The sequence below is a fragment of the Larus michahellis genome, chromosome 11 (genome assembly GCF_964199755.1).
Source record: "Larus michahellis chromosome 11, bLarMic1.1, whole genome shotgun sequence".
NCBI lineage: Eukaryota > Metazoa > Chordata > Aves > Charadriiformes > Laridae > Larus > Larus michahellis.
Window position 1 is genome coordinate 2922473 of NC_133906.1, and position 27983 is coordinate 2950455.

Here is a 27983-nt window from a genome sequence, read left to right on the forward strand (position 1 = left end):
TTGAAGTCAAGAGTTAATTCTTGCACAAAAGGGATTGCACACCTCCCCTTTTTGTGAGGATGAAACAGCAGAAAGTTACAACTGGAAAGACAAGTTAGCGAGACTTCGCTTCCACAAACCACCCCATCTTGTGTCTGCTAGGTGTATTTGCTTAAGTAAATTAACTTCATCAAGATTCAGCCTCCTACATTTGACAATCCATCTTAGCACTGAAGCCGCCCTGATGGCCAGGAGGCTCAGGTTGGAAGCACTGTCCCTCGTCATTTTTACTCCCAGGAACGTGATATGGCTTGAATGTCAGCTTTGACAAAAATACCATAAAACTCAAGAAATAAAACTGTCAGCAGGATATACCTACCAGTGTTTTAACCAGTGATATTTTAATTTGTTTGGAAACAAACGAGGTTTTAGGAAAGAGAAAGAAAAGTTATGCAGTAAAGCTGCTAAATCACAGGTGTTAAAGCATGCAAATTTTAAAGAGAGCTAGAGTTTCAGTGTGGTATCATGAACACAGGAGTAAAGAGTTCAGTAGACACATTGGTTAACATGCCAAACATCTATAACAAATTACTGTTGCCTAGCTTTGTTTATTGGTAAATCACTTTAGTAACCTGAATTCACAAATAAGCAGTAAATAACAAAAACTACAGATAAACACAGGTTACACATGCAAATTCCTGTTCACGTATCACATGTGCAGGTACATTTAAGAGCACAGTTCTAGAGATTCTTGACGAAACCAGATTTTAACAAAAACAGTTTTAAAATGCAGGTATGAAAAATTACATGTGGAGAATATAAAGATACCTTTTTACATTTCAGGACTCAAATGCTGCTTTTGAATATACTAGAGATGTACGACAGCTACAAGATTCAAGTAAAAGCAGGAAGAGCTCAAGGAAATAATACTGGTCAGAGGAGAATGGGCATTTACTTTTCACTAAAAATACACGGAATAGCTGAATAGGAAAGTCTATCAAGAGCTTAGGAAAAAAAAAAATCACAAAGTTGTAAAGCTGACTAGCCACTAATTTTCCTATTTGCTATATAACAGCAATGACATTAAAAGAAACTGCAATTCAACATTTAAAAATGCAACTTACATTTAAAGACTTTTTCAAAAGTGAAATGCAATGACATCCCTACACTCCAAATTAAATATCTGCTAGGCTCAGACTGAAATACGGAATGTTCTAGATAAAATAAAAATACAGTGTTACTTTTCATTTTTTATTGAGAGTGGAATTGAAAGACAATTTCTGAAGCTTGAAAATAGTAAGTTTCACTTAAATGAAGTTTTCTTCCCATAGATGAGCTTTCCACAAGGGTGCAAGATTTTTTCTTTAATAGCTTGAAGTGTCAAAACAAAAAACTTGTTGCCATTCTCACATTAAGAACAAGTGTTCGTCATTAACTTAACTGCATATGCTTTTTGCTACAACATTTAACACATGAACAGACCTATAATGCCTACTGTATTTCACTACAACAAAAAAGAATACAGTATTTCCATCTACTACTTGTACTGCTTTTAAAAAAGATTAACATTAAAAACGAAGCCACTGTTTTCCTTACATCCTTCCTTCCTTTTAAGCTTCTTTCTTTTGCCTGTGGTCTTCTGCCATTTTATCCAGAATTTTCTGTTAAAAGAAAGCAATCACATTTTGGATATATTTAAAGTTTCTCATCAATAACAGAAACATAAATCCAATTTGCAACTCGTAAAATCTGTGAATAGTAACTGCAAAGGTGATAACTAACAAGACCGGCACTTCTCTGTATACCGAAGCGGAGCTCCTCTGAAGCACCACGTTATCGTCGTGTCACCGAACACACAGCTTGCCACCAGTAAAGACCAAATGGTGGCCCCTGAGAGCATTTCCCTGGCCGTGCTGTTAGCACCTTCCTGACAGGCCGGCAAGCCAAGGGAATTACTGTCCATTTTGTCATGGACTTGTGACAGCAACCGTGCCACTTACCTGATCAGAATTCGCCACCTATAGAACTAGGGACAAACCATCTCCCCTCCCTAGAGAAGGGGTCTTTTGGAAGTTTGAGGAATTTTGTTATCATTTTGATGACATTTGGTAGTAACAGCAAATCATCTATTTATTTACTCATTGCTCTCAAAGTGAGAGAGACTCCCAGCTAGAGAAGTGCCTTGGCATTGTGAAACAAAAGCTGCATTCTCCCCCCTTTCCTTCCCCGATTCTAAAACCACATCAGTCTTACAAGAGTCTTTCAAGAGCAGCTCGCTAGTCATCTGTGCCATGGAAAAGCAAATCCAACCATGTTTCATTTAAGCAAGTGATAAAATTAATGAACTGGGACTATTTTCCCCACCTCCCCTTTTACATCAAGTCTTTAAAGTCCCATAATCAGGTACCTCAATGGAAAAAAAAGGAAAAAAAAAAAGCTATGGGTGATGGATGAGGTGGGTTTATCTTACTACAAAGATTCTGCATGGGAATTGATTTTCTGATCTACTCCTTGACAGTGTTGTTTGCTTTGTGACATTTATTTGTGCCATCTGCCTTCCAGGGCCCTGTATTTGTTTAGGGTTCCCTATTACTGCAAGGGAGAAAGCAAACGTTTTGAGTCAGAGGTGCCACCTTCTTTTCTACGGAACCCCCGAGGTTTGTTTCCAGCTCAACAATCAACTGGTATGAAATCAATTTATGTGAACACTGCGTTATTATTAGAATGTTGTTTAGGATTTCCCTTTTTTGGAGGTGGTATTTAAAAGCAGCTCACAGTACACAAAGATACAGCAGCAGCGTTATCATTCATGCCATGCAATCATGTGATACCTAAGCCAATTAGAAATTGTAAAACATGCTCACAAAATCAGAAGTTGCAAATATGGAAATTTAAAAAAAAATTATATAAAAAAATTGAGCTTAAGCTCTGTTGACTGGTTAAAAAACACTCTCAAAGGGGCAACTGTAAGGGATTTGAGTCATCTGTATTTACTCTGCACCACTACTTCTAAGCCTGGCCTTTACTCCAATCCGAACACTCTCTTTAATTCAAATTTACCAAGAAAAATAATGCTGGAGGCCATCTTAAAAACGTGTATTCTGCATATTATTTTCACAAGATGATGTTTTGGAGAGGTCTAGCTTAAGTTATAGAATAAGCCAATTTCCACTACCTGAAGGCTTTTTTTTTTTTTTCCTCCTCAATCCAGTCTCATTCAGCTCTATTCCCCAGGAAAGAATCACGCCATTTAAAATGAACAAGTTTTTGCCTTACCTTCAACTTTTGATAATGAGGAAGGCTGCTGCAATGGGTCTTTTTTGCAACATCTTCATTTGTGTAGAACAGGGAACACAATTTGCAATAAAACCCTGTTTTGGGTACCACATAATTCACACCTAGAGAAGTAAACACCACAAAATAAACTAAGAGATCTACTCTACATCATTTCTTTTAATGTCATATGTCATTTCAGCTAAATCTTAAAACCATAATTCACTTTACATTAAAAGCTGCTTTATCTTTAAAAGCCCTTGTTTTAGTCTAGTCAAGCCGGGGCCTAGTAATAGCTAAGTATGTGCAGGCTTTTCTTTTTTTAAATTTAAAATCAACCTTTCAGATTAAGGGTCCATTTTATTGGTTCCTTCAAAAGAACTAACAATGTTCTGGGATCAGTTTCTGAGTATTTAGTATGAATCTAAACTATTACCACTATTGTGATTTGTGCTATTAATTGGTGTTGCTAAAATATACCTCTTCCGATTTAATTTCTGCCTAAGGAAAGTGTTATGGAGAACTGTATGAAAATAAGGGGAAAAAGAAAGAAAATACTATAGGGTTAGGGGAGGAGTGAAGAAGGGGAGGAGAGCAGGAAGCCCTAAAATGAAAGGCTCAGCGGCAATGTGTTGCCAGAAATTAAAGTCAAATGGAATGAGAAATGCTACTGCAATGCAGAGAGACAGATTTGCAAAGAAACGGAAACAGCCTTACCAACAGGAACGTTTGGCTGGTATGGCCCAATCCTAAACTCATCGGGAACAAGAGATTTCTCTTGGACACTCTTTGCTTCCTGCTCATCCTGGGTGTCCGTATTTTCATGGGCATTTTTCTCAGTATCCTGTGCTGTTGCGGTATCAGAAGCTTCTACAGTTTCAGCCTTCAAATTATCTTCGGTTTTGGTTCCATTTTCTAATGTTTCATTTTCCTGCTCTGGCTCCTCAATCTTGTCTACTTTGATTTCTGCCAAACTATCATCGTTTTTGGCAGCAGATTTTACTGCCAAACCTGACTTGCGGAGTTTTTGATGATCCGAGTCTTCTTCATCACCAACCTCATCTAGAGTGACAAAACCTTCCATGCTCCGCGGAAAGCCACCCACGTATCGCTGTTGAGAAAACGATTTACTTATGTCAGCTTATTCTTAAATGTTTCCCTCAAACTGTCTTAAGTTTCAGAGGAGAAATATCGTCTCCAAATTCCCTGGAAAAATTCTTCCTTCAAGACCTACTTTGCTCATTCAAAACGTTACTCAAGCATGCAAAAGTGCAACAAGCTCTTTATAAATGTACTCTGCTGTCCCAGAATCAAGCGTTCAATTTCAGAATATATATTATCTTTTTTTGCATCATGAGGGTCCACTGTTTTATCATATCAACATGTGATCTTCAACTTAAGAACTTCAGTATCTTTTTGCTTTATTCTTACTTTGAAAGCCCTTCTAATACAAGTATTTTAAGTGGAAGTAATTTTGGAATGCCCAAGTTGTGCTTCTATTCGAGACAGTCCCACAAGATCCTCAAATTCATGCCTGCACAAAAGGTAAAACCTTACCAGAACAATTCTATGCCCACTAAGTGTATGAAAGTTAATCAAAAAAAAAATTAAAGAACTATCTTTCAGTCAGTGGAAAGCTTAGAGATTCTGCATTAGAAAAACAAACAAGAGACCACCCAAAAACCACCAACTACCAAAACTGTGGAGGTCTCCCAAAATCCAGCTTCATTAAAAGCCAGTGAATCTGTCCAAATTCTGATTTTTTGGGAAACATTCCCGCTGAATGGAGACATCAGCATTCCACGTGATTAACCGCAATTGTGAGTAGCACTGAAATAGCGTTAGCTTTGCATCTGTGCTCTAAGGATGTAGGTCTTCGAGGGAGCAAGTTTGGGTTTTGAGGCAGTTTATCATAACTGATACGGACGTAATAAAAACCAATCCCTGCCGTTTGCATTGGCAGTATTAATCCCAACACCACATAACTAGCCTCCTGATAGAAATCCTTCTATCTGAAAACCATGTACACTTCCTTCATTACGGAACGCGCCTTACTTTTTTGCAAGCCAACATTCCAAGTCAATAAAGTTACTAAAACTCCACATCACCAATTACGATTTAATAAGCAGCTGGTGGGACATAAAAAACCACGAGAGTGTGGGATCATCTGGTGGGAGAAAGGAAATTCACAGCAAGTAGCCTATCACTGAAGACACCTTCAAACTAATTTTTTATTTTTCCCCCTCCAATTGGAAATGGGCCTTGGCTAACCGCAAACGGACTTGCCTACTTTTCTGGCTAAGTGTAAACTACAGATGTACATACAATTTTGTGCAAGGCTAGATTACCATCAAGTCCCAAATAAATAATTTTTTGACTATCACTGCTCTGCGCTCAAAGGAGTAACTACAGCCAGTCTCACGAGAAATTGCTCGTGAGAAAGCGGTTCCTGGCTGCTCAGTATTAATCAAAAAGGGAGTGAAGAGAAAGGCAATTAAAACTCCAGGAAGCAACATGGGTAGAAGGTTAACGGGTTCTGTCAAAACAGAGTGTGATTTATAACCGATTCCATTTGCAAGTTGCATCCAATGGAATCTTCCCATTTTCTCCCAGGAGCTTTAATGCCTGTTTCTCTTCAGACAGGTGTGCCATGCACGTGTTTTAAAGAACAGGATCTGAAATAGGATGTACTGTGGGGTGCTATTTAAGTTAGCCCGGGTTTTCCACACTTGGGTACCTCACTATACAATTACCTTTTTAAGCTTTTTCTTTGTTGCTGGATTGGCCACAACATTCCCCTCGGTTTTTATGGTCACTTCATCAGTTGTGTCTTTTTTCTCTTCAGTAGTCACATCGGCTAAATTGGCAACATCTGCATCATCTCCTGCCGAGCTGCCGCTTTCTAACAGTGCTGCTGCTTCCTCCTCATCCACTAGCAGCTCATCTTCAGATTCCAGGAGTAAACTGGGCTCGTCTTGGTCTGCCTGCTCACCACTTTTAGCGCCTGATGGCTCAGCAGCATCATCTTGTTTCTCCTCTTTCGCTTTATCTTCTACACTGCCACTTTCAGGTTTCTGAGTAGCATCTGGTTTAGACTTCTTATCACTTGGAGAATCTTTGCTGTCTGGAGAGTATGTTCTCTTTCTGTAAAGAGCAAAGAATACCTGGTTGTAAACCTGAAGAGACCCCAGAAACGACTAATAAAACCAAAAGGTAGGTTATATTTTTCTAGACAAGCCTGAAAAAGATTGTGTTTTAGTTCAGGAAAGGGAAGGTCGAAGGAAACCTTGAAGGATACCATTCTTAAAATACACAAAAGGCTGCTGCAAGGATGAGCTGTCCCTACAGGACAGGACAACTGCTCGTGGGTTTTAATTGCAGGAAGGCAAGACTAATTAAGGACTGGAAAAGATTTCCTGAGGAGCCCAAAGAGGCTGTGAAGTCTCCATCATCAGAGGAAGAGGGAAGGTAGCATATTAGAAACAGTTGATCTCAGGGCACAACGAACACCAATTTGATCTCAGAGCTCGCCTGACTTCTTTTGGATAATTCCTGTACACTGGATAAGGTATTTTTGTATTTCTTTTAAACAACATTATGCTTTAGCAATAGGAAATTACCTAGTTTTATCCTTCTTCAGCAGTTCAACTCCTTTGTTTGGAATCTAAAATAAAATTTAAAAAAAAAAATTAAGCCACAGTAGAGCATTATTTATGCAACCTTTGCAGCATTAACTCAGACCAGACAGCACAATCTAGCCAAGTGCTTCCAATTACGCTAATCCACAGGTACTCTTTTTTTCCATGCCCACTTTCCAACCAGTTAATAAACTATTATGTTAGACGGGACATTACCAACCTAGAAATCCCATGTCTTTATTCACAGTAATTACCAGTTATTCAATATAAACCAAATAGGATTATCCTGCTCCAGAAAAATCATATACAATTCCTCTTTTGTTTATGAGCTGCTACAGCATGGTACAGGCAACGGCACAAATCAGTCTCAATCTACACTCTTCTCCCTATCATTAGTAGCGGGCTACATGGAAAGCTTTTGAAGACTCAGAACACTTCATTTATTTAGGAGTTACTCAACAGGAAATTCCACATTTATGGTAGTAACATGGAAAACTATTCAATGCATTGGTTAAGTATTTGAATTTGCCACAAAGCGTTCATTTTTGGTGCATGATCATGTGCAATAGTAAGATTTCTTCATACTCTGCAATAGAAAACGTATGTTTTTGAGAGATAGCTTGACTGTTCAGATTTCTTCTGCTTTTTAGGAGTACTGGCCTGGTGTTTTGTCAAAAAAAGCCCAAACAAACAGCTATCAGCCAACTCTTCCCTCCTTGATATGAGCTGCACATGCAAAGCTGCAGTTACGTCATCAGTTTTGACAAATCTTATTCTTAAAAATGAGAATTTAAGGTTAAGTCTATCTATGTAGTTTCCCCACCAGGGATTAAAGGATGTCATCCAACACAGGAAACGCATTCTGTTGCAATACTTCGTAGTTTAAAAAGCAGTCCCTAGTGATATTTTGTCTTTGCCCTGTACACAGGAGTACAGCTAAAAGGAGAACCCAACCAAGAGTCAGGAATTAGGCATGCAGTGTACGACGACATAGTTCTGCCACCCAGCTTGGTTTTACTCTCTGATCATTTTCAGAGGAGGGTGAGAAAAAAAAAAAAAAGAGAACCCACATTACAGAACATTCTAAATGGAGAAATTTTCATCAAAATCTACACCAATTAGTCTAAAATCGAAATTCTAGTAGTTGTTTGGGGTTTGTTTAATCTGAAAGGAAAATCCTCTTACTTTGTTCTAGGCCTCACCAACACCATACTCATGCTTAGTAACTGCACTTAAGTAGCCAGAAATCACTAAAGCAAATCCTTACATTTTACAAGCAGCACTGGATTCTCAGTGATACCTGTCTCTACTTCATTTTACACCTTACAATTAAAAAAACCCCTAAAAACCGACTACTTACCCTTAACACCAGTTTCTTGTATTTTTCAGATAAATCCACTTTCACACACCTGCCTTGGAACCAAAGCGCTTTGTTGGCACAATGCTCGACCATAGCTAAAGCATCTTCTCTGGTCTCCATCTCAATGAAAGCCTGAAAAGATTAAAACACACATTAAAACCCACTATGAAATACACAACACTTCTGCAGGCAAAGCTATTCAACTTAAACCACAACATTTCCAAATGCTGAAACAAAATTTTGAGATTCAGCTATACCCATCCTCTCCAAACTTGCCTCACATTTTAAAATTTACCAACGCGCTCTATACACCCCAGCTTTTCAATTCAGTTAGTATGTCCCATAGAAAGGTCTGAAATGAAACAACAGGCATTTAAATAATCGGCAAAAAAGCTCACCATAAATTAAAATATTATTCCAAATAAAAAGCTTCTGGACAATGAAACTCATTTATTTGGTGCTTTAGTATCCGGGACTTCTAGGGTAGCTAAGCAACTACACCAGTATTTTATTTGTATTTTTTTTGAGAGAAGCCTGAAACAGAAAGGCAGTGGGTGCTGGTTATAGGCCCTGCGCTTTGTGAGGTGTTCCTCCAAGAAACAAAAGCCTACGACGCTCTAACTTTGCTGAACAAGTTTTTAAAAACACATCTGGGCTAGAGTATCTTTGGCAGATAGAAGAAAGCTGTTTCTGCATCCAGTTTAGACCACAAGGGATTTTGTTCTTCCAGTGAAATAAGGTCAGGGAGGACTTCCTAGGGGTCATACAATAGATTCTAGTAACTTTTCATTCCACAAGTGTGGCATTAGGGGATTCAGGCACTCAGCTCTTTGAGAAAGTGCTGGAATTTCCTATTTAACAAGGGAGCAACAAACTGGGACAGCAAAGCTGAAAAAAAGAAAAGGGAACTATGTACTTTAAGGTCCCGCATATTTATAGAAATCATGCACATCCAAAGCATTTTACTATACACGTGCAATGCACTATCTTCAAACATTTATTTTTTTTTTTTTTTTAGAGAGCCACAGGACTGCTTTTGTTTAGGATTAAAGAATGAAAAATAAAGGGTAAATTAAAGAAATGTGTTAACAGTGGAATATATTTGTTAATGTTTCCTAGATAATGCTTTTTCAGCCTTAAATAACAGTTCCAAGACTCCTAGAAATCTGCATAACAAAAAAATTAAGCCTCCTTGCTAAATATACCTTCTTCACAGCTGAGGCCTGTTTTTTTTTTTTAAAGCAGCTCACATTACAGCAACATTTGTGAGTAAGCGAGAGAGCAAACCACCACCTACATAGTGCCCTAGTCATTTCCATATCTATGCTAGTGCAGAAAGTCTACACATGCACCAATTAAAGGCACATCGTTTCTTCACCATTAAAAACCTTAGTTTCAGATCTTCGCACACGTATCTCCCTGTGTTACCTGGCTTTTCATTCTCATGAGTATGTAGTTCTTAATTTTTCCATACGGTTCAGCCAGCTTGAGAACTGCGTTGTCAGAGTATCCCGAATGTGGTAAATTGCTGAGGTGAATCACACGACCAAGTTCTGGTTTTGGTGGCTCAGTTTTTTGGTCAGGTTTACCCTCGGGTTTCTAAAATTAAAAGGGAATGAAATTTAAGTGCATAAAAATATACATGGATGAATGTCGCTTGATTAACTTGATACAGCTGAGAAGTACATAAATTAAGAATAACTTAAATGCAACAGCCTCATAACACTGACTGCCCCAGACGAAAATAAGGCAACGTTAAAAAAGCAGAAGTGTTTTTACCTTTATTCTTTTGTATTTCTGTGACAAGTGGACTCTGACCGGTTTACCAAACACCAGCGCAGGTGTTGTTGAATAGTATTCCACTGCAGCCTGGGCATCTTCAGTGGTCGACATTTCGATAAATGCCTGAAATCATATCAAAACAAATTAAGTGCTACTCCTTCAAAAATTAGAATTTTTCTTTAAAAATCTCAAGTTCTTCCTTGTTTTCCTGCAAAAATAGCTGCATCAAAAATGAAAATTGCTTTTTGGTTACGACATTAACTGACCCACAGAACTTGGCACGAATTTCACATACTTTATTTAGGTGCACAAACAGAACTATTTGGTGTGTTTACATTCCACCTAGATTTGGATTCAGAACATTCAATTGCTTCCTGTTTTTTCTCTTCTATGGTACTGGCTTTTTCCACACTCAAAATATGACACACTGTATAATGCAAACTAAGACCAAATAAGTTTTAAGAGAATATTAGAACAATTTATTTATTTTATTTTATTAGAACAATATTAGAATTTGCAGGCATAGTGTACTTTTGAGAAAGCTATGAACACCCAACAAGAGGGATTTTTTTTAAACAATATTTAAGTTAAAATGCAGTACTACAGCATTTCTGGAAAGAAACTAGTCACTCTTCCTTTCGCACATGTGACCTTGGTGACACGTGGGTCATCTTGCTTGGTAGCTGAGCAAGCCCTTTTATAAAAATTAAGTGTACTGCAGACACCAAGCAGTGCCAACAGTGGTACTAAAGGGCCTTATCTTACCTCATTGATTTTGTTGAGAATCAGGTGATTTGTAATTATTCCAAACGGTTCAACAAGCTGAAGCAGCTGATATCTCAAGTTCTTTCCCCTCTGGAAATCCATGATGTGAACAACTCTGCTTGTTTCCTGTAGAAGACAATGCAACCATACATAACATGAAATAAAAATGCGTATCAGCTAACCTAAAAAGAACAGTCTGCCAAGGCTCTGCTCTACTTTTATCATTTTTTTTTAAATTTTTTTTAATCTTTGGTAGTAACCAAACCAAGACGCATATAGAAAAGGCATAGAACCTCCAGGGATTCCCAGAGGAAGATGCCTGCCCAGCCGAAGTTGCCCTTCTGTATGTTCATGTCCCACAGCTTCATTGCAAGAGAACGTTTAAATAGGGTCTGTGCAGTTTTGGAATAAATATTTTGTAGAGTACCTGGCACAATGAAATCCCAACCTTATTCCAAAGCTTCAGTATTTCCACACAAATAAATCCTAAGATTCCACTTTTAAAGACAATCCATTCATTCATTAAAAAAAAAATAATCTTATGAAAGCAAACAAAAAGCAAGTAACATAAATTTGTGGGGGGTTTTAAAAAGAAAAGTAACAAATATTTAATACTAACCACTCTGCCCTTTTGCATGTGTCTCGGTCCCTGCATATTTCCATTTCCAGCTCCTTTAAGAAATTAAAAGAACGAGCAAGCTTAGTTCAACCGGTATTAACATGTCTCTTCCCAAGTTCTTAAGAGATATAACGCATTTGTAATACTAAACCAGAATGATGTCAAGTTTTAAAAACTGAAAAAGCTGTTCGTTTGTTTCAGAGCTCTTGTAACTTGAGGTCCTCCCCTTTCTGATCATTCTTTTCAGTTTAACATTGGAAAAAGAGCTGCATTTACTTATGGGCAGAAATAGCAGAGAATAAGTAAAGCCCATTGAAAAAAAAAATCTCTTGTTTTAGAGTAAGATTTGCCACTGCAAAACATCTCCGTACACATGTGAGATCTCTTTAACTAAGATACACTTTTTACAACTGGGGTTTTTAGATGCAGAAAAAGACGCCTAGTTTTGGTTCTAAAACACACCAATTCTATCATAATGCCCATTTTACTAGGAAACACCTGAAAACCGCTTTTTGCTCAGTATTTCAATGAAGTTAAGTATTAATGCACCCATCATCTAAAAATTCCTTTAAAGTGTCTGAAATCCTCATACTCTGTCAGGATACCTAGGTAAATTAAGTAGTTTTGCCTTTTAGTCATTCAAACTATTTAAAAGGTAGGAAGTAACAACTTCAGGCAAGAACCTGATTCTTAGCCTGCCTTCCTGTGAAGAACACGCTTGCATCATCTGTCTTCCCGTTTCTCAGTTTATATTCAAATCTATTTGTCAAATTAATTTGAAATTAAGGGGGAAAAACACTTAGGACACTGAATGCTTGAAAGTGTCACTAAAAAAAGCCCAAACAACCCCACTGACGTGTAGCTAATCAGAAGACAGATAAAAAACCCAAACTTATAGACAGGAAAAAAATACAAGTCCAGAACATGTGTAGATTAAACATAATTAAAAAAACAGCCGTAATAATGTGGTTGGTAGTGAGCAGATGGTAGAAAGGTAAAAGGGTGGGATCTGGGTACCAGTCTTTGGCCAGGGAGCGACTAAAGTATTTCAGTTCCACTACGCAGAAAAGTGTTTTGTTTTGTTATTCTAAAACACTGATAACAAATTAAAACAAGAAATAAAATCATGAACTTCAGTCTTGTAAAAGTAGGTGCCTGTTGACGTTACCTCTTGGCCCAACTGGAGGTCCTCCAAGGTGGAATGGAGGTGGTGGTGGTCCCAGAATTCCTGGTGCAGGGTTTGTGGATTGCTGCAACATAAAGGGATCACCCCTAGAAAGAACAGGAAAGCACACCTTTCTTTTAAACAAACGAACAAAAAACTGTGAAAGCTTTAATTCTTAAAAAAAATTCCTAATTTCTGCAGAACATATAAAGAGGAATCAGCTACTTTTACTGCTGCTCTCCAGCTAGCAAAAAACAAAGGGAGGTATCCGTTTGAAGAAAAGCAGGTCTGTTGTTTCACTTAAAACATTAAGAATGTCCTCTGCTTCAAGTAAAAATTACAAATCCTTTAAAATTCATTACTACTTACATTCCATGTCCTGAATCACTGTCAGGATTCCATTCTGGGTATCTTAAAAGAAAGAAAAATAGAAAAGGTAAGACAATACAATCTCCTCTACCTATGTAATAATGTTCATCCAAGCAGCATTACCGTCACATGTTACACAGGTAAAACACATGGTAACATTGTCCACTAGAGACACGAGCTGTATCTATCGACAGGCTGGAAGTGCCATTATTAATGAGAAGCTTCCTACACTATATGTAACATGGCTGCCAATTTATAATACAAATTGCACAGTTTGTTTTACAACAGAAATTTAGAAGTTGGTGCAAGCGACTAGTAAATAAATTGCAACAGATTCTCAACTTTCAAGGTCCAGCTCTTTAAAATGTTACACATACATCAGTAGGATTCAAGTTATGAACCGAGATCCCTTTTTTGTCCTGAAGATTCTCTTTTAAGTCACATGTTTTTATTCCCTACAAGGCACCGCATGTTTTCTAGACCTGCTTTGTGCAATGTAATTGACCACTCTTCATTTGTACATGCCCTCACACCACAAGAATGTTTACTGTACTCCAAATTCATACATTTCAAGCAGCAGCTGACAACGTCGGCTGTGAGTCGCTCCATTGATATGATGGTTCCACTCCTGCAGCAAAGTAAATAATTAAAAATTAACACCCGCGTACGGCAAACCATTTTTAACAAAATAATGTAGCATAGCGCAGTATCTTCTCTTCTAAGTTGAAGTATCGAAGATACATACATAGATAACAAAACTCTCTTTTCGTAGTGCTTTAAAGACACTGAAATTGGACCTACCTCTTAACGCCTAACCTGGGTGAAAAGGTGGCTGATGAAAAATATCTTGCAATCTACGGGCTTGATCCTGCCTCAGAGGTGCAAAGCTTACCAGGGGATAACTGCTGCAGCATTGCAATTGCATTTTAGAACTGGATGCCGAGATATTTTTTTTCCTTCATTAATTTTAGAATTTCCTCCACTCTCTGCTTCATTCCTCAGACTTTTAAAGATTAAGGTGAACTAAACGCTCAAGTTTTTAGAACCATAAAGAGGCCAAGAAATCGCAAGGAATTCAGAAAGGAAAGACTAAAAGCAATGAAAGTGCATAGCTAGGACAAACTACTATACAGCTGACATTTAAAAATATACGTCCATTTGCAGGGAATAATCAAGAAATAAAAAGAAGATCTCAATCAAGATGGTACAAAGGAGGAATAATGGAAACCAGATCAGCCAGGTAAAATTCCTTCTGGTTCTGGCTTTAGCACTGGCAAGGAATGTGGGCTTTCTACTTTTTTCTCTGCAGATTTTGTTGATTATGAAGGGAGTTTTTTATTTCAAGAGGGGAGAAGGCATGGGGACTCCTTTATTGAAGTATAGAGTGCCTGATCTCCATACACTTACGTTCTTACAAGTAACAGCACTACTTTGCGCTATATTTGCATTTGTGAAGTGACAGAACTTAAGTTTCACTGCTGCACACCTGTGAGCCACAGTCTAATTTCCCCTCTGCTGCTCTTCAGTAAGCAAAGGCATCAGCAGAGAGACATGGGGCAACTCAGCTTTAGGTTCTCAGAGAAATGACGGGGAGAGTAAATATAGATCTTTAGGGGACAGTTTAACAACTGAAGGTTTCCTCCTCTCAGCTACATTTTCAGCTGTGAACATGTGTGCTGCATAGGCTGACGGTTTTATCTGTCTCTTCTTACACGTGTGTTCCTGCTCACCACCCACAAATGATTTTTTCCTAATCCCTCATCTTTCCTGATTTTCAGTTTCAGCCACACTACAGCCACCCTTCTGGATACAATAAGACACTCCAGGGGCTTACTGTAGCCTTTCCACATGCTAGATGCCTACAGTGCACTTTCCACAAAGGAGAAAAACCTGGATTTAAAGTCTCCCATAAAGTACTGTCGTTAGACTACACTGCAACATTACTCCATGATACACAGAATATGACATGGAGTAAAATGAAACCTTCACTCATTTTATCAAGAACATGAAAAAGTGGTGCTCTCAGCACAAGATATAGGCACTGCAACTATAAATTAGTAACACACTAGCAATTAGGATGAAAAAAACACCCAAGCAAGCCTATCTACCTACAAAACATTCAATACTTAAAACCAAAGCTTCTTCAATTTAAAACTTGCTAACAAGTTTTAGTGCTATACTACAGACAACAGACTTAAAGACTAAAAACCCTCTAAATTTGGGTGTACAATCTGTAAAGCCATGGTGGCTGATTCTGCTAGATACACCATGCTTTGAAGCTGTCTTAACATGCAATTTAAAATTATTATAAACTGAAATAGACATTATCTGCAATCTGGAGCCAAAGTTTGGGAGATATAATTCTCATTATACTTCAAATGCTTTTAAATTGGCAAAAAAGGGAGATCTGATATATAACTTAGGAGTTTTTTCCCCAGGGAAAGTTTTCAGAACAATGGCTCATCTACATTATTAACTTTTTGTATTTAATAAAATTCTTAATCTGGACTTCCCTTGACTCCCTGCCTCTACCCAGCCTGAGCACCACTCCCTGCTGTTTCAGGGCACTAGATATTTACAGACACGAATTAACATGAACACCCGAAGTTAAGATAGAGAAAATCTGAAGGGAGTTTCTTAAAACTCAGATTACCTTTTGCCTCAACTGATGCAAGCAAGAGGACGCGCTGTTCTTCAGAAAATTAGGGCAAATTTAAGGACCTAATTTTAGATAGCCCTCTATTAGGGACACGGCCGTGTTTTTCCTTTGAGATTTATCACTGTTTGAAGTGTTTAACCTCCACATTCATCTGCTCATGTGGCATCAGCCTTTTTCTTTGGCAGGGAAAATAACCCCTCCTCATCCAACAACTCATTCCTTGATAAAGGGATCAGGATTGACAAAATGTCTAAGGGAACTGGGGCACCATTTACTTCACAATTAGAGAGAAAACAAACTGAGTCTTAAAATATATACACAGCAAATTAAAGAAGCAATTAATAACTTGGCTAAAAAAGAAAAAACAGAGGACTAGCCTGCCAGCTTAACTTCCACTAGGGGTGTTTAGCCCCCTGCTCAGCCTTAAAATACACAGTGTTTTATCATATGCTCTTAAAAAAAGTCTATGATATTTTTATTTGGAGATGGGGAAAATGAGAATTTGATACTGCAGTAGTAAGTTTACATTGTCCCAGCTAAGAAAAGCATTCCCTTTCTGCTTTCCATAAATTTTGGTTCAGATCAGATTACGTTAAAAGTTAAGTTCTACTTGATTCAATTTTGTGGGAGACACAAAATAAGGAATTCTGTAACTGTTAGGTATGCAAGGCAGAGGAAAAAAGGAGAGAAAGAGAAAAATTCTTGCAGTGACATGATTTCTGAAATTAGAAACGAAGCCCAAACTTGGGTCACAAGAAACAGATGATCCAATCTCAAATATTTTATGGTGTACTAGCAGTTTAATCAAAGCATATTCCTAAAAAAAAAGATGGTTTTACATGTTACAGAAGAAGTCAGCCATTTAAGTTATGCTGTCAAAAGAATTTTGTATTTCTCATACCTGGAAAGATATTTCACATTGGATATCCTTTCAATAGATCTTCATACCAAAGCAAACTAAGAAGCATGAAGCTTTAAAATAAAGTGCTAAAAAGACCCCTACTTACAGGATTACTGGTTGCCATCTTCAAGGGCCTCAGAAGTTTATGTTTTCAATCTAACCAAATGAAGTCCTTTTACAGAACTGAGCATGGCATCTAAACTGGCAACACTTAAAACCTTTTATGAAAATAAACATCAAATATAGGAGACAAGAAACCCGGATTACTGTGATCATTTTTTTATATAGAAAGTAATTAAAGCAACACAAGTTCATAAACTGTCAGATCAGCTGGAGTCGTACAGCGCGTGCTCTAGAACCGGTTTGATCAGTTCCTTGCAGGGACAGAATAATTCTCGTGTTTCAGTAAGATTAGATGTACAGAAGCAGCACTTTGAGAGGTAACTGTAAAGAAATGGTTAGTAACAGCAATTCCACATTGCATCAATTTTACAGTAATAGCATGTATTATATTTTCAATTGAAGGCCTTTGAGCTAATTAGCCACTAATTGTGACAAGAGGGGCACTGCATTAGCCAATTAAATTGCCTAGTATACTGAAAATCAGCAAGATGAGTAAAATTGGAAAAGCTGAAAGTGAGAAGGCTCTGGAAATAATGTCCGAATAAAAAGGCCTTTTTGAGTAACCTGCTACCTTTGCAGAGAGTTGAACTCTCATGAATAAACTAAGAGGGAAGTCTCAGCATAACCGAACACACCCGAAGATCCACTCTACTGGCGAGCCAAGTAAAGAACACTACGAGGAACGCAGAGCGGGATACTGCAACAGCAGACTGATTGCTCGGAGAGTCTACAGGGATAGATGCAACATGTGACAATAAAAAGTGAGTCTGAAGTGTCTAAGAAAGTTGTGAAAAAGGAGAAAAATGACGACAAATTTCAGCCATAGTATGAGACAGAGTGTTAAAGTGAAATTAAAAAGGCAAGAATGAGCTAATCTAAAACGTAGTTTTTACTTTTGCAAATAAGTGCCAGGGCTCTACATTAACTCTTTCCCTTTGGACAGGGAAAAAGCGGAACTGTGCAAGAATGCATCTTAACTACATATAAATCAGCAATCAAGACAGATGTGGAGGAGAGCTGAAACTAGCTTCCCGAATAGCACAGTAGATACACTGCAAAAAAACCCCAAACCAACAAAAAAAAAAAAAACCCACCCCAAAACTGCTTGAATGCCAGATGTTTGTGGTTAAGAGAACATGTAGATGTAAAATATAAATAAGATATCCCAGTAGATGATAGCTGTTTGACTTGAAGTTAAGCAATCGGGGCAAACAAAATACATTAATGTAAAGCCCTGGTTTACAGTGTTTGTTAACAATTACCTTGCAAATAAACCAAGTGCCTTTTTCACTCTCAAACCAACTTTCAGATCATTTCAAAAGCAACCAGGCTATAGAAATAATTACAAGAAATAGGTAAAAACAGAACAGATACTACAACGTAAAGGAAAATAGAAGTATCTGGTGCATAACTCACCTTATTAGAATGAACTGGCATATCACATATAGAGCACAGATGGGGATAACCCTTCGGTAAGAATCCATGGAAGTCTTCAATATTGCTATTTGGAGGAGCACCTCTCTTTTTCTCAAAGAGAGATCTCTCGGGACCAGGACCACGACCCATTCTGTCATACTCACTGTCAAATTTATGATAGTTATGCGAAGTCTCACCATAAAAAGATTCATCCCTACACCTTTCTCCATCTCTTAATCTGTCATCTTCATAATCCATTCTGTCATAATAACCAGATTCTTGAGAACGACTTCCATGGTCATAGTCAACCACTGGGTTGAGACTAGGACCACGATCATCAAAGCTATCTCTTCTAAAATGCCTTTTTTCTTCCCAATCATCCCTAGGTACTCTGTACGGTGGTTCCCGTGTGGATGATCTGCCATCTCTACCATAACCTTCTTCAGCTCTCCTCCTTTTAAGTTGTAGAAGGATCTGAGGCAAGTTTTCAGGAGTAATCTTGTCCTCGGGATAGCGACTCAGTTCATCTAAGTCTCTAGCAGACAGACCAAAGCTGGCCAAAATGTTAGTGGCCTGGTCTGCATCTCCACGGTGCTGAGAAGACAAAGGGAGCGGACCTCTACTTCCAATGTTAAATATAGACTGCAAATTATGGGAAGAGGTACTACCAGAAGACAGTGCACTATGAGATCCTTGTTGGTTCAATGAAGAACTCATTCCAAGATTCATTAAGCTAGCAAGGCGTGCAGTACCCTGGTTCATCCTTCCAAGAGATGCTGGCATATTTAAAGACTGGGTAGCAGCAGCAAGAAGGCCTATTCCTGCAGAGAGGTCACGCCCATGACCTTGTGAATCCCTACTCAGAGATGACTGCTGGAATGACTTGGACATTGTAGAACTAGAGCTTGTCTACTTTATGGATCAAAAAAAAATTCTTTTTTTTTTGTTTTGTTTTTAAGATGTTTGAAAAGAGAGCTCACACTAGAAAGCTAGGCAAACTTCACTTCAAAAATGGTAACGCCAAGAAAGAGGATCAATAATGACTGCAGATCTTCTTCAAGCTGAGAAACACCAGACAATTCTGTAGAAAAACAAGCAGTTTTAGTCATAAATCCCTTTAAACAGATGCTGTTTTAAACTTATGCATCATGTTGATCTAAAAACATTAAAGATCTCAATCTTACAAGGCTTTTATTACATAACTTAACAGATTCAAGAGGTACCCAGAACCTACATATATCATTTCAGATAAAAATACAGTCGTGTTTCCTATACATACTACTCTTCTACAAAAAGCTACTTTCATACCGAAGACAAGTGAATTTCAGAAGTTTGGGATGTCTGAAAGCATCTAAAGTTTACTAGCATATAAGCCTTGATCTCTGGTTAATGGTTTTGTTTATACCCTACATTACTGTACAGCGTCCATGAGAAGACCACAAAAAACTTAAGCCCATAGAATCCAAGATGATTTTGGCATACGATACATATTTGAAAATGAAACCTATACCACCACAGAATAGGACGAAAGGAAGTTAAAAGTAACTGAAGTTTGGGCAAAAAGTTTCTGCTATAAGATCTGGTAAATAAGACCAAACATAACAGTCAATCTTTTTGCAGTAAAATTCAAATTACCGATGTGAAGACAGATGTGAACAAGAAAAATAAGTTTTAAATTTTGCAGGAAGTAAACAAGACCTCTTGCTCAAATTGCAGTTTTACAGGTAATAGCACTTCGAAGTGATTCTTTACTGTGTTATATTGCAGCCGTGACATGGGCCTGTACTGGCAGACCTCAAGCTAAACAAGGTCAGGCTTGTAGTGGGATGGGAGACCCAAGGAAAACCCTAGCCCTGCAGAAAGAGCCACTAGGTGAGTCAGGAGATGGCACGGCACCCCAGCCAGCCCTGCAGGACAGCGCTGTCCCTGTCTCTTACCAGCAAACGGCTTCTTCCTTCGTTCAGGTCTGACACTCTGACACCATGACCATATGTGGTAGTTAAAGATCTGCCCTGTGTTCCATGAAAATACTAACCTCATATTTAAACAGTTGGTTCAACTGCATTCACCTGAAGTTTTCACCAAACAGTGTATCAATATCCACAGCGTATTTTATGGTGCAATGGACAAATTCCATAAATTTCTTATTTTACTGCAGAGCAGAAATAAACTGTAATACTTCTCCCCATACTCTTTCAGCCTTGGGACAGATACACAAAATTTAAAGCGATTCAACACACATGAAAACATTCCACCAGGAATACGTTGTTCTTGGATCCACAATGCGCTAAAGCCCTTCCAAATCTCTGCAGCGCAGTTTTGCTTCTCCAGCACTGCCACTCAGATGTGCATAAAACACATAATCACTTGAAAAAAAAGAAACAGGCATAAATTGCATAGCTCCAAATGAAATCAGCTTCTAACAGAACAGGTACGTTTGGGGAGAAATGGAAAGGACAAAATGAAAGCAAGGACTTTTCCTTGAAGAGATGGATTCTGCAGAAGGCAATTTCTCTTGTACTGGGAACAGAAGAAAAAAGACCAAGGTTATGAGCATGTCTCTACCCCAACTGCCTACTCAATCCAGAGCCCTGTTTCAATAGCACATAAAGTTTCTTCTACTTTAAGTTGAAAAGCACTTGGGTTTTCTTTCTCGGTAGCAGCGTGTTACAAAATTATGTATTTATGTAGAAAAATAATAGATTCTATGAGAGATACATAAAGCACACAAAACCCACACAGCTCCATCTTTGAAAAGTAACTGCTTTATACAGTTTGCTACGTATTCTGTTATCAGTACATCTAAACTCATATTTCAGCTGTGCTTTTCAGATCCACATATATTGGAGTTACTTCAAAGTAAGCTTAATTGTGTAACATTTGGTTAAGAATAAGAGATTGAGAAACATGGGGATGAAAAATAAGTTTAAAAGTAGAAGACGACAGAAAAGCGCTGCAGAAAGCTTTAGACGAAAACAGTAAAACAAGGATATAGGGAGAGCAGACGCGGCAAATTGAGTGAGATACTGAGGACAAGCTGGCCACACTAAAGAACACCTGAATAGAAAGCATTTACGAACTGTACTGTAAAAATCAAGACTCTTTCAAGTTCAAACACGAGAGAAACACTAATACTCACTTGAGTACCATGTTTTATCTTATACACATTCAGTAATCTTCAAAATACTCTATGACAGTTTTACCATTTAATCCTTACTCCTTCCACTTTTACATAAACATTTCCTTCTACTTCATTCCCACACTTACCGAACAATTTGAAGCTGAACTTACTAGGTTCTTCATAAAATCAGATATTCCAGGGGGTTTTACAAACCTGACCCCAGCAGCGGTTCAGCAGACAACCATGTGGTCAGGAAAGGCACTGTGCGTCCTGCTGTTAATGCAAGGACCTGCACTATTCAAGTTTTCACTAAATCAGGAAAGTTCTCCACTCTTCAAACATACCCTTTCTCTCTGAACAGATGCTCAGTAATCCTCTTGTCACAGTTTTCAATTGGCTGTTCATTGTCCGCTGCTCTGGAGAGATTAGCGGAGAACAAAACCCAACAATTCCCAGACTGGCAGGGACCTGGGCTGCAGAGAACCGGACTGCAGGCCATGCTTCGACCCCACACACACAGGGAGGTTTTGCATAACCATACTGTGCGCAAAGAGAAAAATAAAACCAGGAAAGATGGGGAGAAAAAACGAGACAAAGAAACAAAGAGGAACAATCGTATGAAAAAGCATGAAGTGGGAGAGTAAGACAATCATACGATGAAGACAGAATATAACGCTGGCGGTTGGTGTGCTAGGCAGTAAACTGCCCTACACCTGATTAGGTATTCGAGTGGAGTTACTAAACAAAAACTAGGTTTCTGAGACATCGTCAAAAATCACTATTTATCACATCACCATCATCTTGCAATTGCTGCTGTGCTCTACTCCTAACCATCCCCCTTCTTTTAAGATCGGATGAAGACAACAACAAAACAAGGTGGGGGAAGAGCTCTAAAAACCGTACCAAAGAATGTTTAACTTCCACATGGTCAGGTTTAATATGTGATTCTAAGATCGCATTTCTTGTGTTGAACACTTCTGAAAGATTTCGTGTCAGTATCTGATTAGAGACAGGTTCCCACAGACCAGTGCCAGCTTTTAAGCGCGTGTGCCATCAACTGAGTCACCGCAACAAGATGAGTGTGACTGAACAAAGCTGTCTAAAGATCCAGACATGATTTAGTAGAGTTGAAAGTGTTAAGCTAATTGCTCTTCGTGTAATTTCACCTATACTGGGAACAGACAGGCTTTCAGATATACATTTTTAAGATCTGTGAACAGAAATTTGGCCATATTAGGATTTGAAAATATATAATATAAAGCAACCTTGAAATAAGTTGAAAGTCAAATAGATTTCCAGACAAATGGGGACAATGAAAAAACACTTTATATCTAGAAGTTGCAAAAGAGACTTCTGTAAAGGCAGACAACAAAAATAAGAAATTTGAATCCTACCGAATACACTGCTACCAAATAAAGGCCAAAATAAGGCTGACTTGCATACACTATACAAGGGTTTTCTTTTCGTGTAAAACTGATTAACTCTTTTCAATAAAGCTTATACAACTCTTGCTCCACATAAATATTAGTTTTGTTCCTGAAAAGATTAATTAAGTGAATTCTTCGGATACACTGATTGTGGTAAGCACAATAACCTCAGATTACCACCTTTTATGGCACTCCAGTAGGCTGAAAGTAGTTCCCTAGCTCCCTATTTCTTCTACCACTTAGTTTTAGGTTTGGTTTTTTTTTCACCTGAGTATATATATTATAGCTTTAATATTAATCTCATTCTTAGGACAACTCATCTTGTACCCATTCCTCTTCCACTATTTATAGAAAAGTCTCAAAAATGAAAAATAACTGTTTTCACTTTCTAGTCAGTTTCACTTTCACTTCAAAAACAAAATTATTCAGAACATATTGAATGTAATCAAGTAAACTCAATTATAAATACATGAAGTAATTTGCAAGCTGAAAAATACACCCTCAATTTGTAACGGCACAAAGCTCTTGAATACAGCACACCCCTGGAGGAAAAAAAAAGTCTCTAAGAAGTTTCACACCCACAACCCCTGCTTTTTAGATAAAAAACTACAGATTTTTCTTCTCCTCCTTTACGTGTTACACTCAGTGCAGCAATCTATTCCCCTATGGAAGAACTCACATGCTTCTTGACAAAACTGCCTCCAGCGCATCATGGCAAAAAAGGTCATTGACAGAAGAGATCTGGAAGTCCAAGTGACAAATTTAGACGGGCGTCTCCCCGTGTTGCTCTGAGAAATAATGGTAATAAAAACAAGAACTTGCAAGGGAATTAGAAGCAGATGTTATCTAGCTGCTGAATAACTGAGTACAATGGATGTAAGTCTACCAGATTACTTTAACTCAGACAATACAGAAAAGGCCACTGTCTTTCCAAAAGCAAAGGAGGAATTGTCTAGCAGCCTTAGAAAGAGGAAAAATGCAGATTATCACCCAGTTCAGGTACACTTCGGTTCTTTCACAGCGGTTATTTAATATTGCTGTTTCACATGCAAGAAAACAACTCATCTTGTTCAACCAATCTTCAAAGGTCGTCACCTCAAAAATTCAAGCAGCACCTGGCACACTGGATGCATGCGCTTTTTTTGTGCGCAGATTAGACAATCTGTTTCAGGCCTCGCAGAACAACTGGAAGAGTTTCATTTCTTAGGATTACGTTTAGCTTCATCTCAGTGACTTGCTTGATCAGAGGAGCACATAATAATCTGAGATCTGAAGTTACTGTAACAGAAGATTGCTTCAGAACAGAGAAGTATTACATATGAAAAAGACTTATTTATAAATGGGAAACTAAAACGACTAGTTGAGCAGTTAAGACTCTTGAAGAACTTATATAATTTTCAACATTTGAATGCAGAAAAGAGCACTGTAAAAGAACCCAACTTCCTATTTCCACTCATTACATAATTTAATAAATTCAAGCATCCCTCTTTTTGTAAGAAGTGCATGGAAAAAAAGTGCATTTATTCCTTTACAGAAACAACAGAAGTGAAAAAAGGGGCCGAGGAAGAGTACAGAAAGAGTAAAGGAGGCAAAAAAATGTTTATTTTTAGAAAGGGATAATAGAAATGGCCAGGAACATACAGAATAATGGCTGTCATGATTACGTCTACGGCTTCCATGCACTCCTTCCTACTACTTGTAAGTCCACTCTTTGTCACTACCTTCAGAGCTGCAACTCCACATTAAGATGGATGTGTGCAGGTTCCAGCACCTACGAAAAGCTTCATGAAGCCATGAAGACTTGGTTCAACAGAAGGGGTCTGCTAAAAACAGTGTCACTGCGGAATGATACAGGATCTTAGCCTGGAAGCTCCAGTAATAACGACCATTATGTTCATGCGCTTGGCAAAGCAAGGAGACAATCACTATTCATTCACGTCAGTTTTGGAGATAAATAGTCTCATGGGCACCAAAACTTTGACCAAAAAAAATATAAAAATCACAGAAAATACCACAATTATTTTTTTTTTAAATAAACAGGTTACATATAAAGTGATCCAAAGACAGACCATATCAGAGAGTTAATCAGCGTAACAGAGAACTAATTTCACTTTTTTTTTTTTTAAAAAAAGAAATAAACAGAACACTTCTGTATTCTGATCTGGTAAGTGATTAAAAAGCGTTCTGACTAATCAGTGAATGTAAGTTTGCCTCCAGGCATTTCCAGAGCTGGGATAAAATCGCATTCTTTCCCAGCTGAAATCTTGCATGAGGTTGTAGAGATGTAGTCTAGTGGCAGAGACGAATCAAGGGACTGACTGTTTTAGTGCTCAAAATAAAAACTCTCTTGTTTAAGTTATGACTACATAATATGGTACTTAAACACTTGCAAACTAAATTAGTTCAGAAATATTGTGAGGTATTTGCTTTTGTTTTCAAGACTTGCTGACTTGAAGCACTGAGGAAGAATGCAAGCAGCATAGAGGCCACAAAAATACACTCATAAATTAACAAATAAACCAAATGGAAATAATTTCTTTGCAGCTTTGCTTACAACAGCTTCTCCCCCAGATTTGCTGAGCTACCCAGAACACTGTCAAGTATTAGATTACAAAATATCTTCGCATTCAACAGAACTCTCAGCAGAGACCTGTGCGAGTCACAGAGAAGAGCAACAGACAATATTTACTTTATTTCCCACCAAATTAATTTAAGTGTAGTCCTGAATAAACCAGATGGCAACCGTATTTCAGTTGTATGGATCATAATACAATGGATCCTTAAATTTAGTTTGGAGCCTCAAGGACTGACTCTTCTTCCCTCCTCTTTAATCGGTTTTTAGTTTTTAACTTTAGGAACATGGATATTCATATTTTTAAGGATGCATTTAAGAATTTCTCTTGGTTATTCTTCCCATCATTTAGCCCTGGCATGTACTTAACAACTAGACACGTGCAAAACACTGGAAACTCAAGTTTTCAATAGACAGTAACTTCAGATAGCTTCTCTAAAGCAAACAAAAAAGGCTTGTGACATTGCCAGCCTCACCAGAATCCTTAGGAAGCAATCAGAACTCTTGAATTTGTTTCTTACATTTCATCTCCTTACCTAGTGCACAACGTGAAAGTACAGATATTGGGTTACCCCTGAGCAAACACATGCAGAAGGATCAAGTGCCAGCAACCTCACTCAAATTTAATTATTCCATGTAATTCAGTAACGAATCATTTTGTGTGGTTTTTGATAAAATTCAACACAGAACTCCACTAATTTATCGGTAATACGTTAAAAATGTTAATATATGATTCACTACATTTTGAAAAAACTAATTTTAATATATTAACGTTTCCAGTGTATTAACACGTTTCAAATTTCAGGAAGATTAAACCACTGATCAATAGATTCTTTATAAAGAAGTATCAGAAAACGTTCCCTTTTCCTCTTCTGAGGCACTAAAACTACACAGACTGCTTTTAAGAGACTCATATTCTCAACAAGAGTTGCTCCCTACTTATCTTACTCTAGGAAGTCAGGACTGCTTACTCCATCAATAGTTCAAAAAACTCGAGGAATTTAAAGCTGAGTAAAAGGAATAAAGACTATTCAATTGTTTAAAACAGTATTAGATTTTTTTTTTCCCCAAAGGTATGCTTTGTGGAAAGGAAAAAAGCTGCACCTTTACAAGAAGGGTATTTCAGCTTTCTTTCTACAGCATAAATGTTACATTTATTAGAGCAAAGCAGTTCTCCAGGTTCCCAGAAAGTTCTTTTTAAACTTTTGCTTATTTTCAGCATAGGTGAACTTTATATCTCATCACTTTTGACTCTGGAAACAAAATACGTACATAAAAAAAACGTTATTAGGCCACCCCAGGAGGAGGGGGGGTTTAAATCCCTGCAGCACGATTTGTAACGACAGGTTAAATTATATGAAAGTGAAACTGAGTAGAAAGAGGAGTCAAACGGATGCTTCTACTGTCAGCACTCTTAATGCTCGATTCATTAATTCTTAATGCCAGATAAGCGTCAAACCCAGCAGTTTTTGAGACTAAGGGCCTTCAGAGACGTGGGCAAGGCACGCACGTTGCTGACATGCTGTTCGGCTTCCGAGCGGCCGTTTTTGGGGGCTGGGGAGGAAAGATGCCGGCCCTGAGGGCCCAGCGGGCACCAGAAGCGCCACTAGGGCGCTCCGGTAAAGTTCCAGCCAGCGGGCGAACCGTGGGTTTCGCCGGGGTCACCCCTGAAAACACGTTTAACGTGTTCAAACACCGAGCAGCCGAGCGGAGACCCCTCTCCCCGCCCTCAGCGAGGAGCAGACCCCCGGCCCGCCGCTGCCCGGCATGGCGGGGGAGGCCGGCCGGGCCGCGGGGCTTTGTTCGGGCCGGCCCGGGCCGCAGTACCGTCGGGCGGCGGGCGGGGGCGCCGGTTGGCGCTGCGGGCGGCCCGTGGCACCGGCCGGGCCCGCCGCTCCCGCATGCGCCAGGCCCGTTCCCCCCCGCACCGTTCCTAACGGGCGCCCCCCCCCCCAATCCCCTCACGGAGCAGCGGCCTCCGCCGCCGGTTCCTAACATGGCGGCGGGCCGGGGGCGGGCGCAGCGCCACTCCTACCTGCGGGCCGGCGGGAAGGAAGGGAGCGCGGCGGCGGCGTCGCCTCAGCGTTGGCTGCAGCCCCGGCGGCGGGGGGGGGGGCAGAGGGGAGGGACGGGGGAGGGGGGGGCTGAGGGAAGAGGCTCGCGAGAGCGCGCCCGCCCGCTGCCCGCCCGCTCACGTGCCCGGCGGCGGCCGCTCCGTGCCGTTCCCGTTCGCCGCCGCTCCGCTCGGCTCGGCGCCGGCCGCCCGTTCCCCGCCCTCCGTGTGGGGATGTGGCCCGGGGAGAGGAGGAGGAGGGGAGGGGGGAAGAGAGGGAGGAGGAGGCGGGGCTGCCGCGCCGGGTCTCGCGAGAAGTGGGGGGGGGGGGGGGGGCGCTCACCCTGCTCTCGCGAGAACCCCACGGCCGCCGGCCCGCCGCCCGCCCGCCGCTCATTGTCCGCGCGCTCCCGCCGTGGACGATGGGAAGGCGCTGGAGGGGGGGGGCGTGGCGTGGCGCCCGCCTGGCCCCGCCCCACGGCTCGCGCTGAGGGAACAGCGCGGGCAGGTCGGGGGGCCACGGGTTGGCAGCCGCCCTCAGCGCCGCCCTCCCGCACAGTCCCGCTGTCCCCGGACGCCACCGCGGGTGACAACCGAAGGGACAGTCCTGGGGTCGCTGTCCTCTGAACCCCTGGTAACACCAGGAAGAAACGCGTCCCCAGCGCCGGCGGAGGCAAACCCTCCTCAGAGAGAGCCAGGGCCCCCCTCATGGCTCCCCTTAGCACTCCCTCTCCTGCCTTCCATGACTGGAAAGGGACGAA

The 27983-nt window shown here is 39.7% G+C and overlaps 1 protein-coding gene across 5 annotated transcripts; it reads right to left on the bottom strand.

Annotated features, from left to right (window-relative positions):
• Positions 1-558: 558 nt before the first annotated feature.
• Positions 559-27634, bottom strand: MATR3 (matrin 3). Of its 5 annotated transcripts, none has more exons than XM_074604382.1 (15): positions 27566-27634; positions 18050-19130; positions 13517-13578; positions 12951-12992; positions 12585-12688; positions 11417-11469; positions 10798-10923; positions 10030-10155; positions 9679-9849; positions 8251-8382; positions 6873-6916; positions 6006-6396; positions 3970-4363; positions 3256-3377; positions 559-1640 (listed from the first exon to the last, which is right to left on the bottom strand). In XM_074604382.1, exons 2-15 carry the CDS (start codon positions 18938-18940, stop codon positions 1590-1592), a joined length of 2709 nt encoding a protein of 902 aa, XP_074460483.1. In that variant the 5' UTR covers positions 18941-19130; positions 27566-27634; the 3' UTR covers positions 559-1589. The 5 variants fall into 5 exon arrangements, with proteins under 5 accessions (XP_074460483.1, XP_074460481.1, XP_074460482.1 ...); XM_074604380.1 differs by lacking the exon at positions 27566-27634 and adding an exon at positions 27205-27532; XM_074604381.1 differs by lacking the exon at positions 27566-27634 and adding an exon at positions 27369-27471.
• Between the last annotated feature and the right edge of the window lie 349 nt (positions 27635-27983).

Coding starts and splice junctions, on each gene's coding strand:
- MATR3 (XM_074604382.1), bottom strand. CDS start 18,940: ATGTCCAAGTCATTCCAGCAGTCATCTCTGAGTAGGGATTCACAAGGT. Junction 4,364..6,005: donor CAAAGAAAAAGCTTAAAAAG/GTAATTGTATAG, acceptor TTTTCTCAACAG/CGATACGTGGGTGGCTTTCC. Junction 1,641..3,255: donor CTCATTATCAAAAGTTGAAG/GTAAGGCAAAAA, acceptor TTCTTTTAACAG/AAAATTCTGGATAAAATGGC.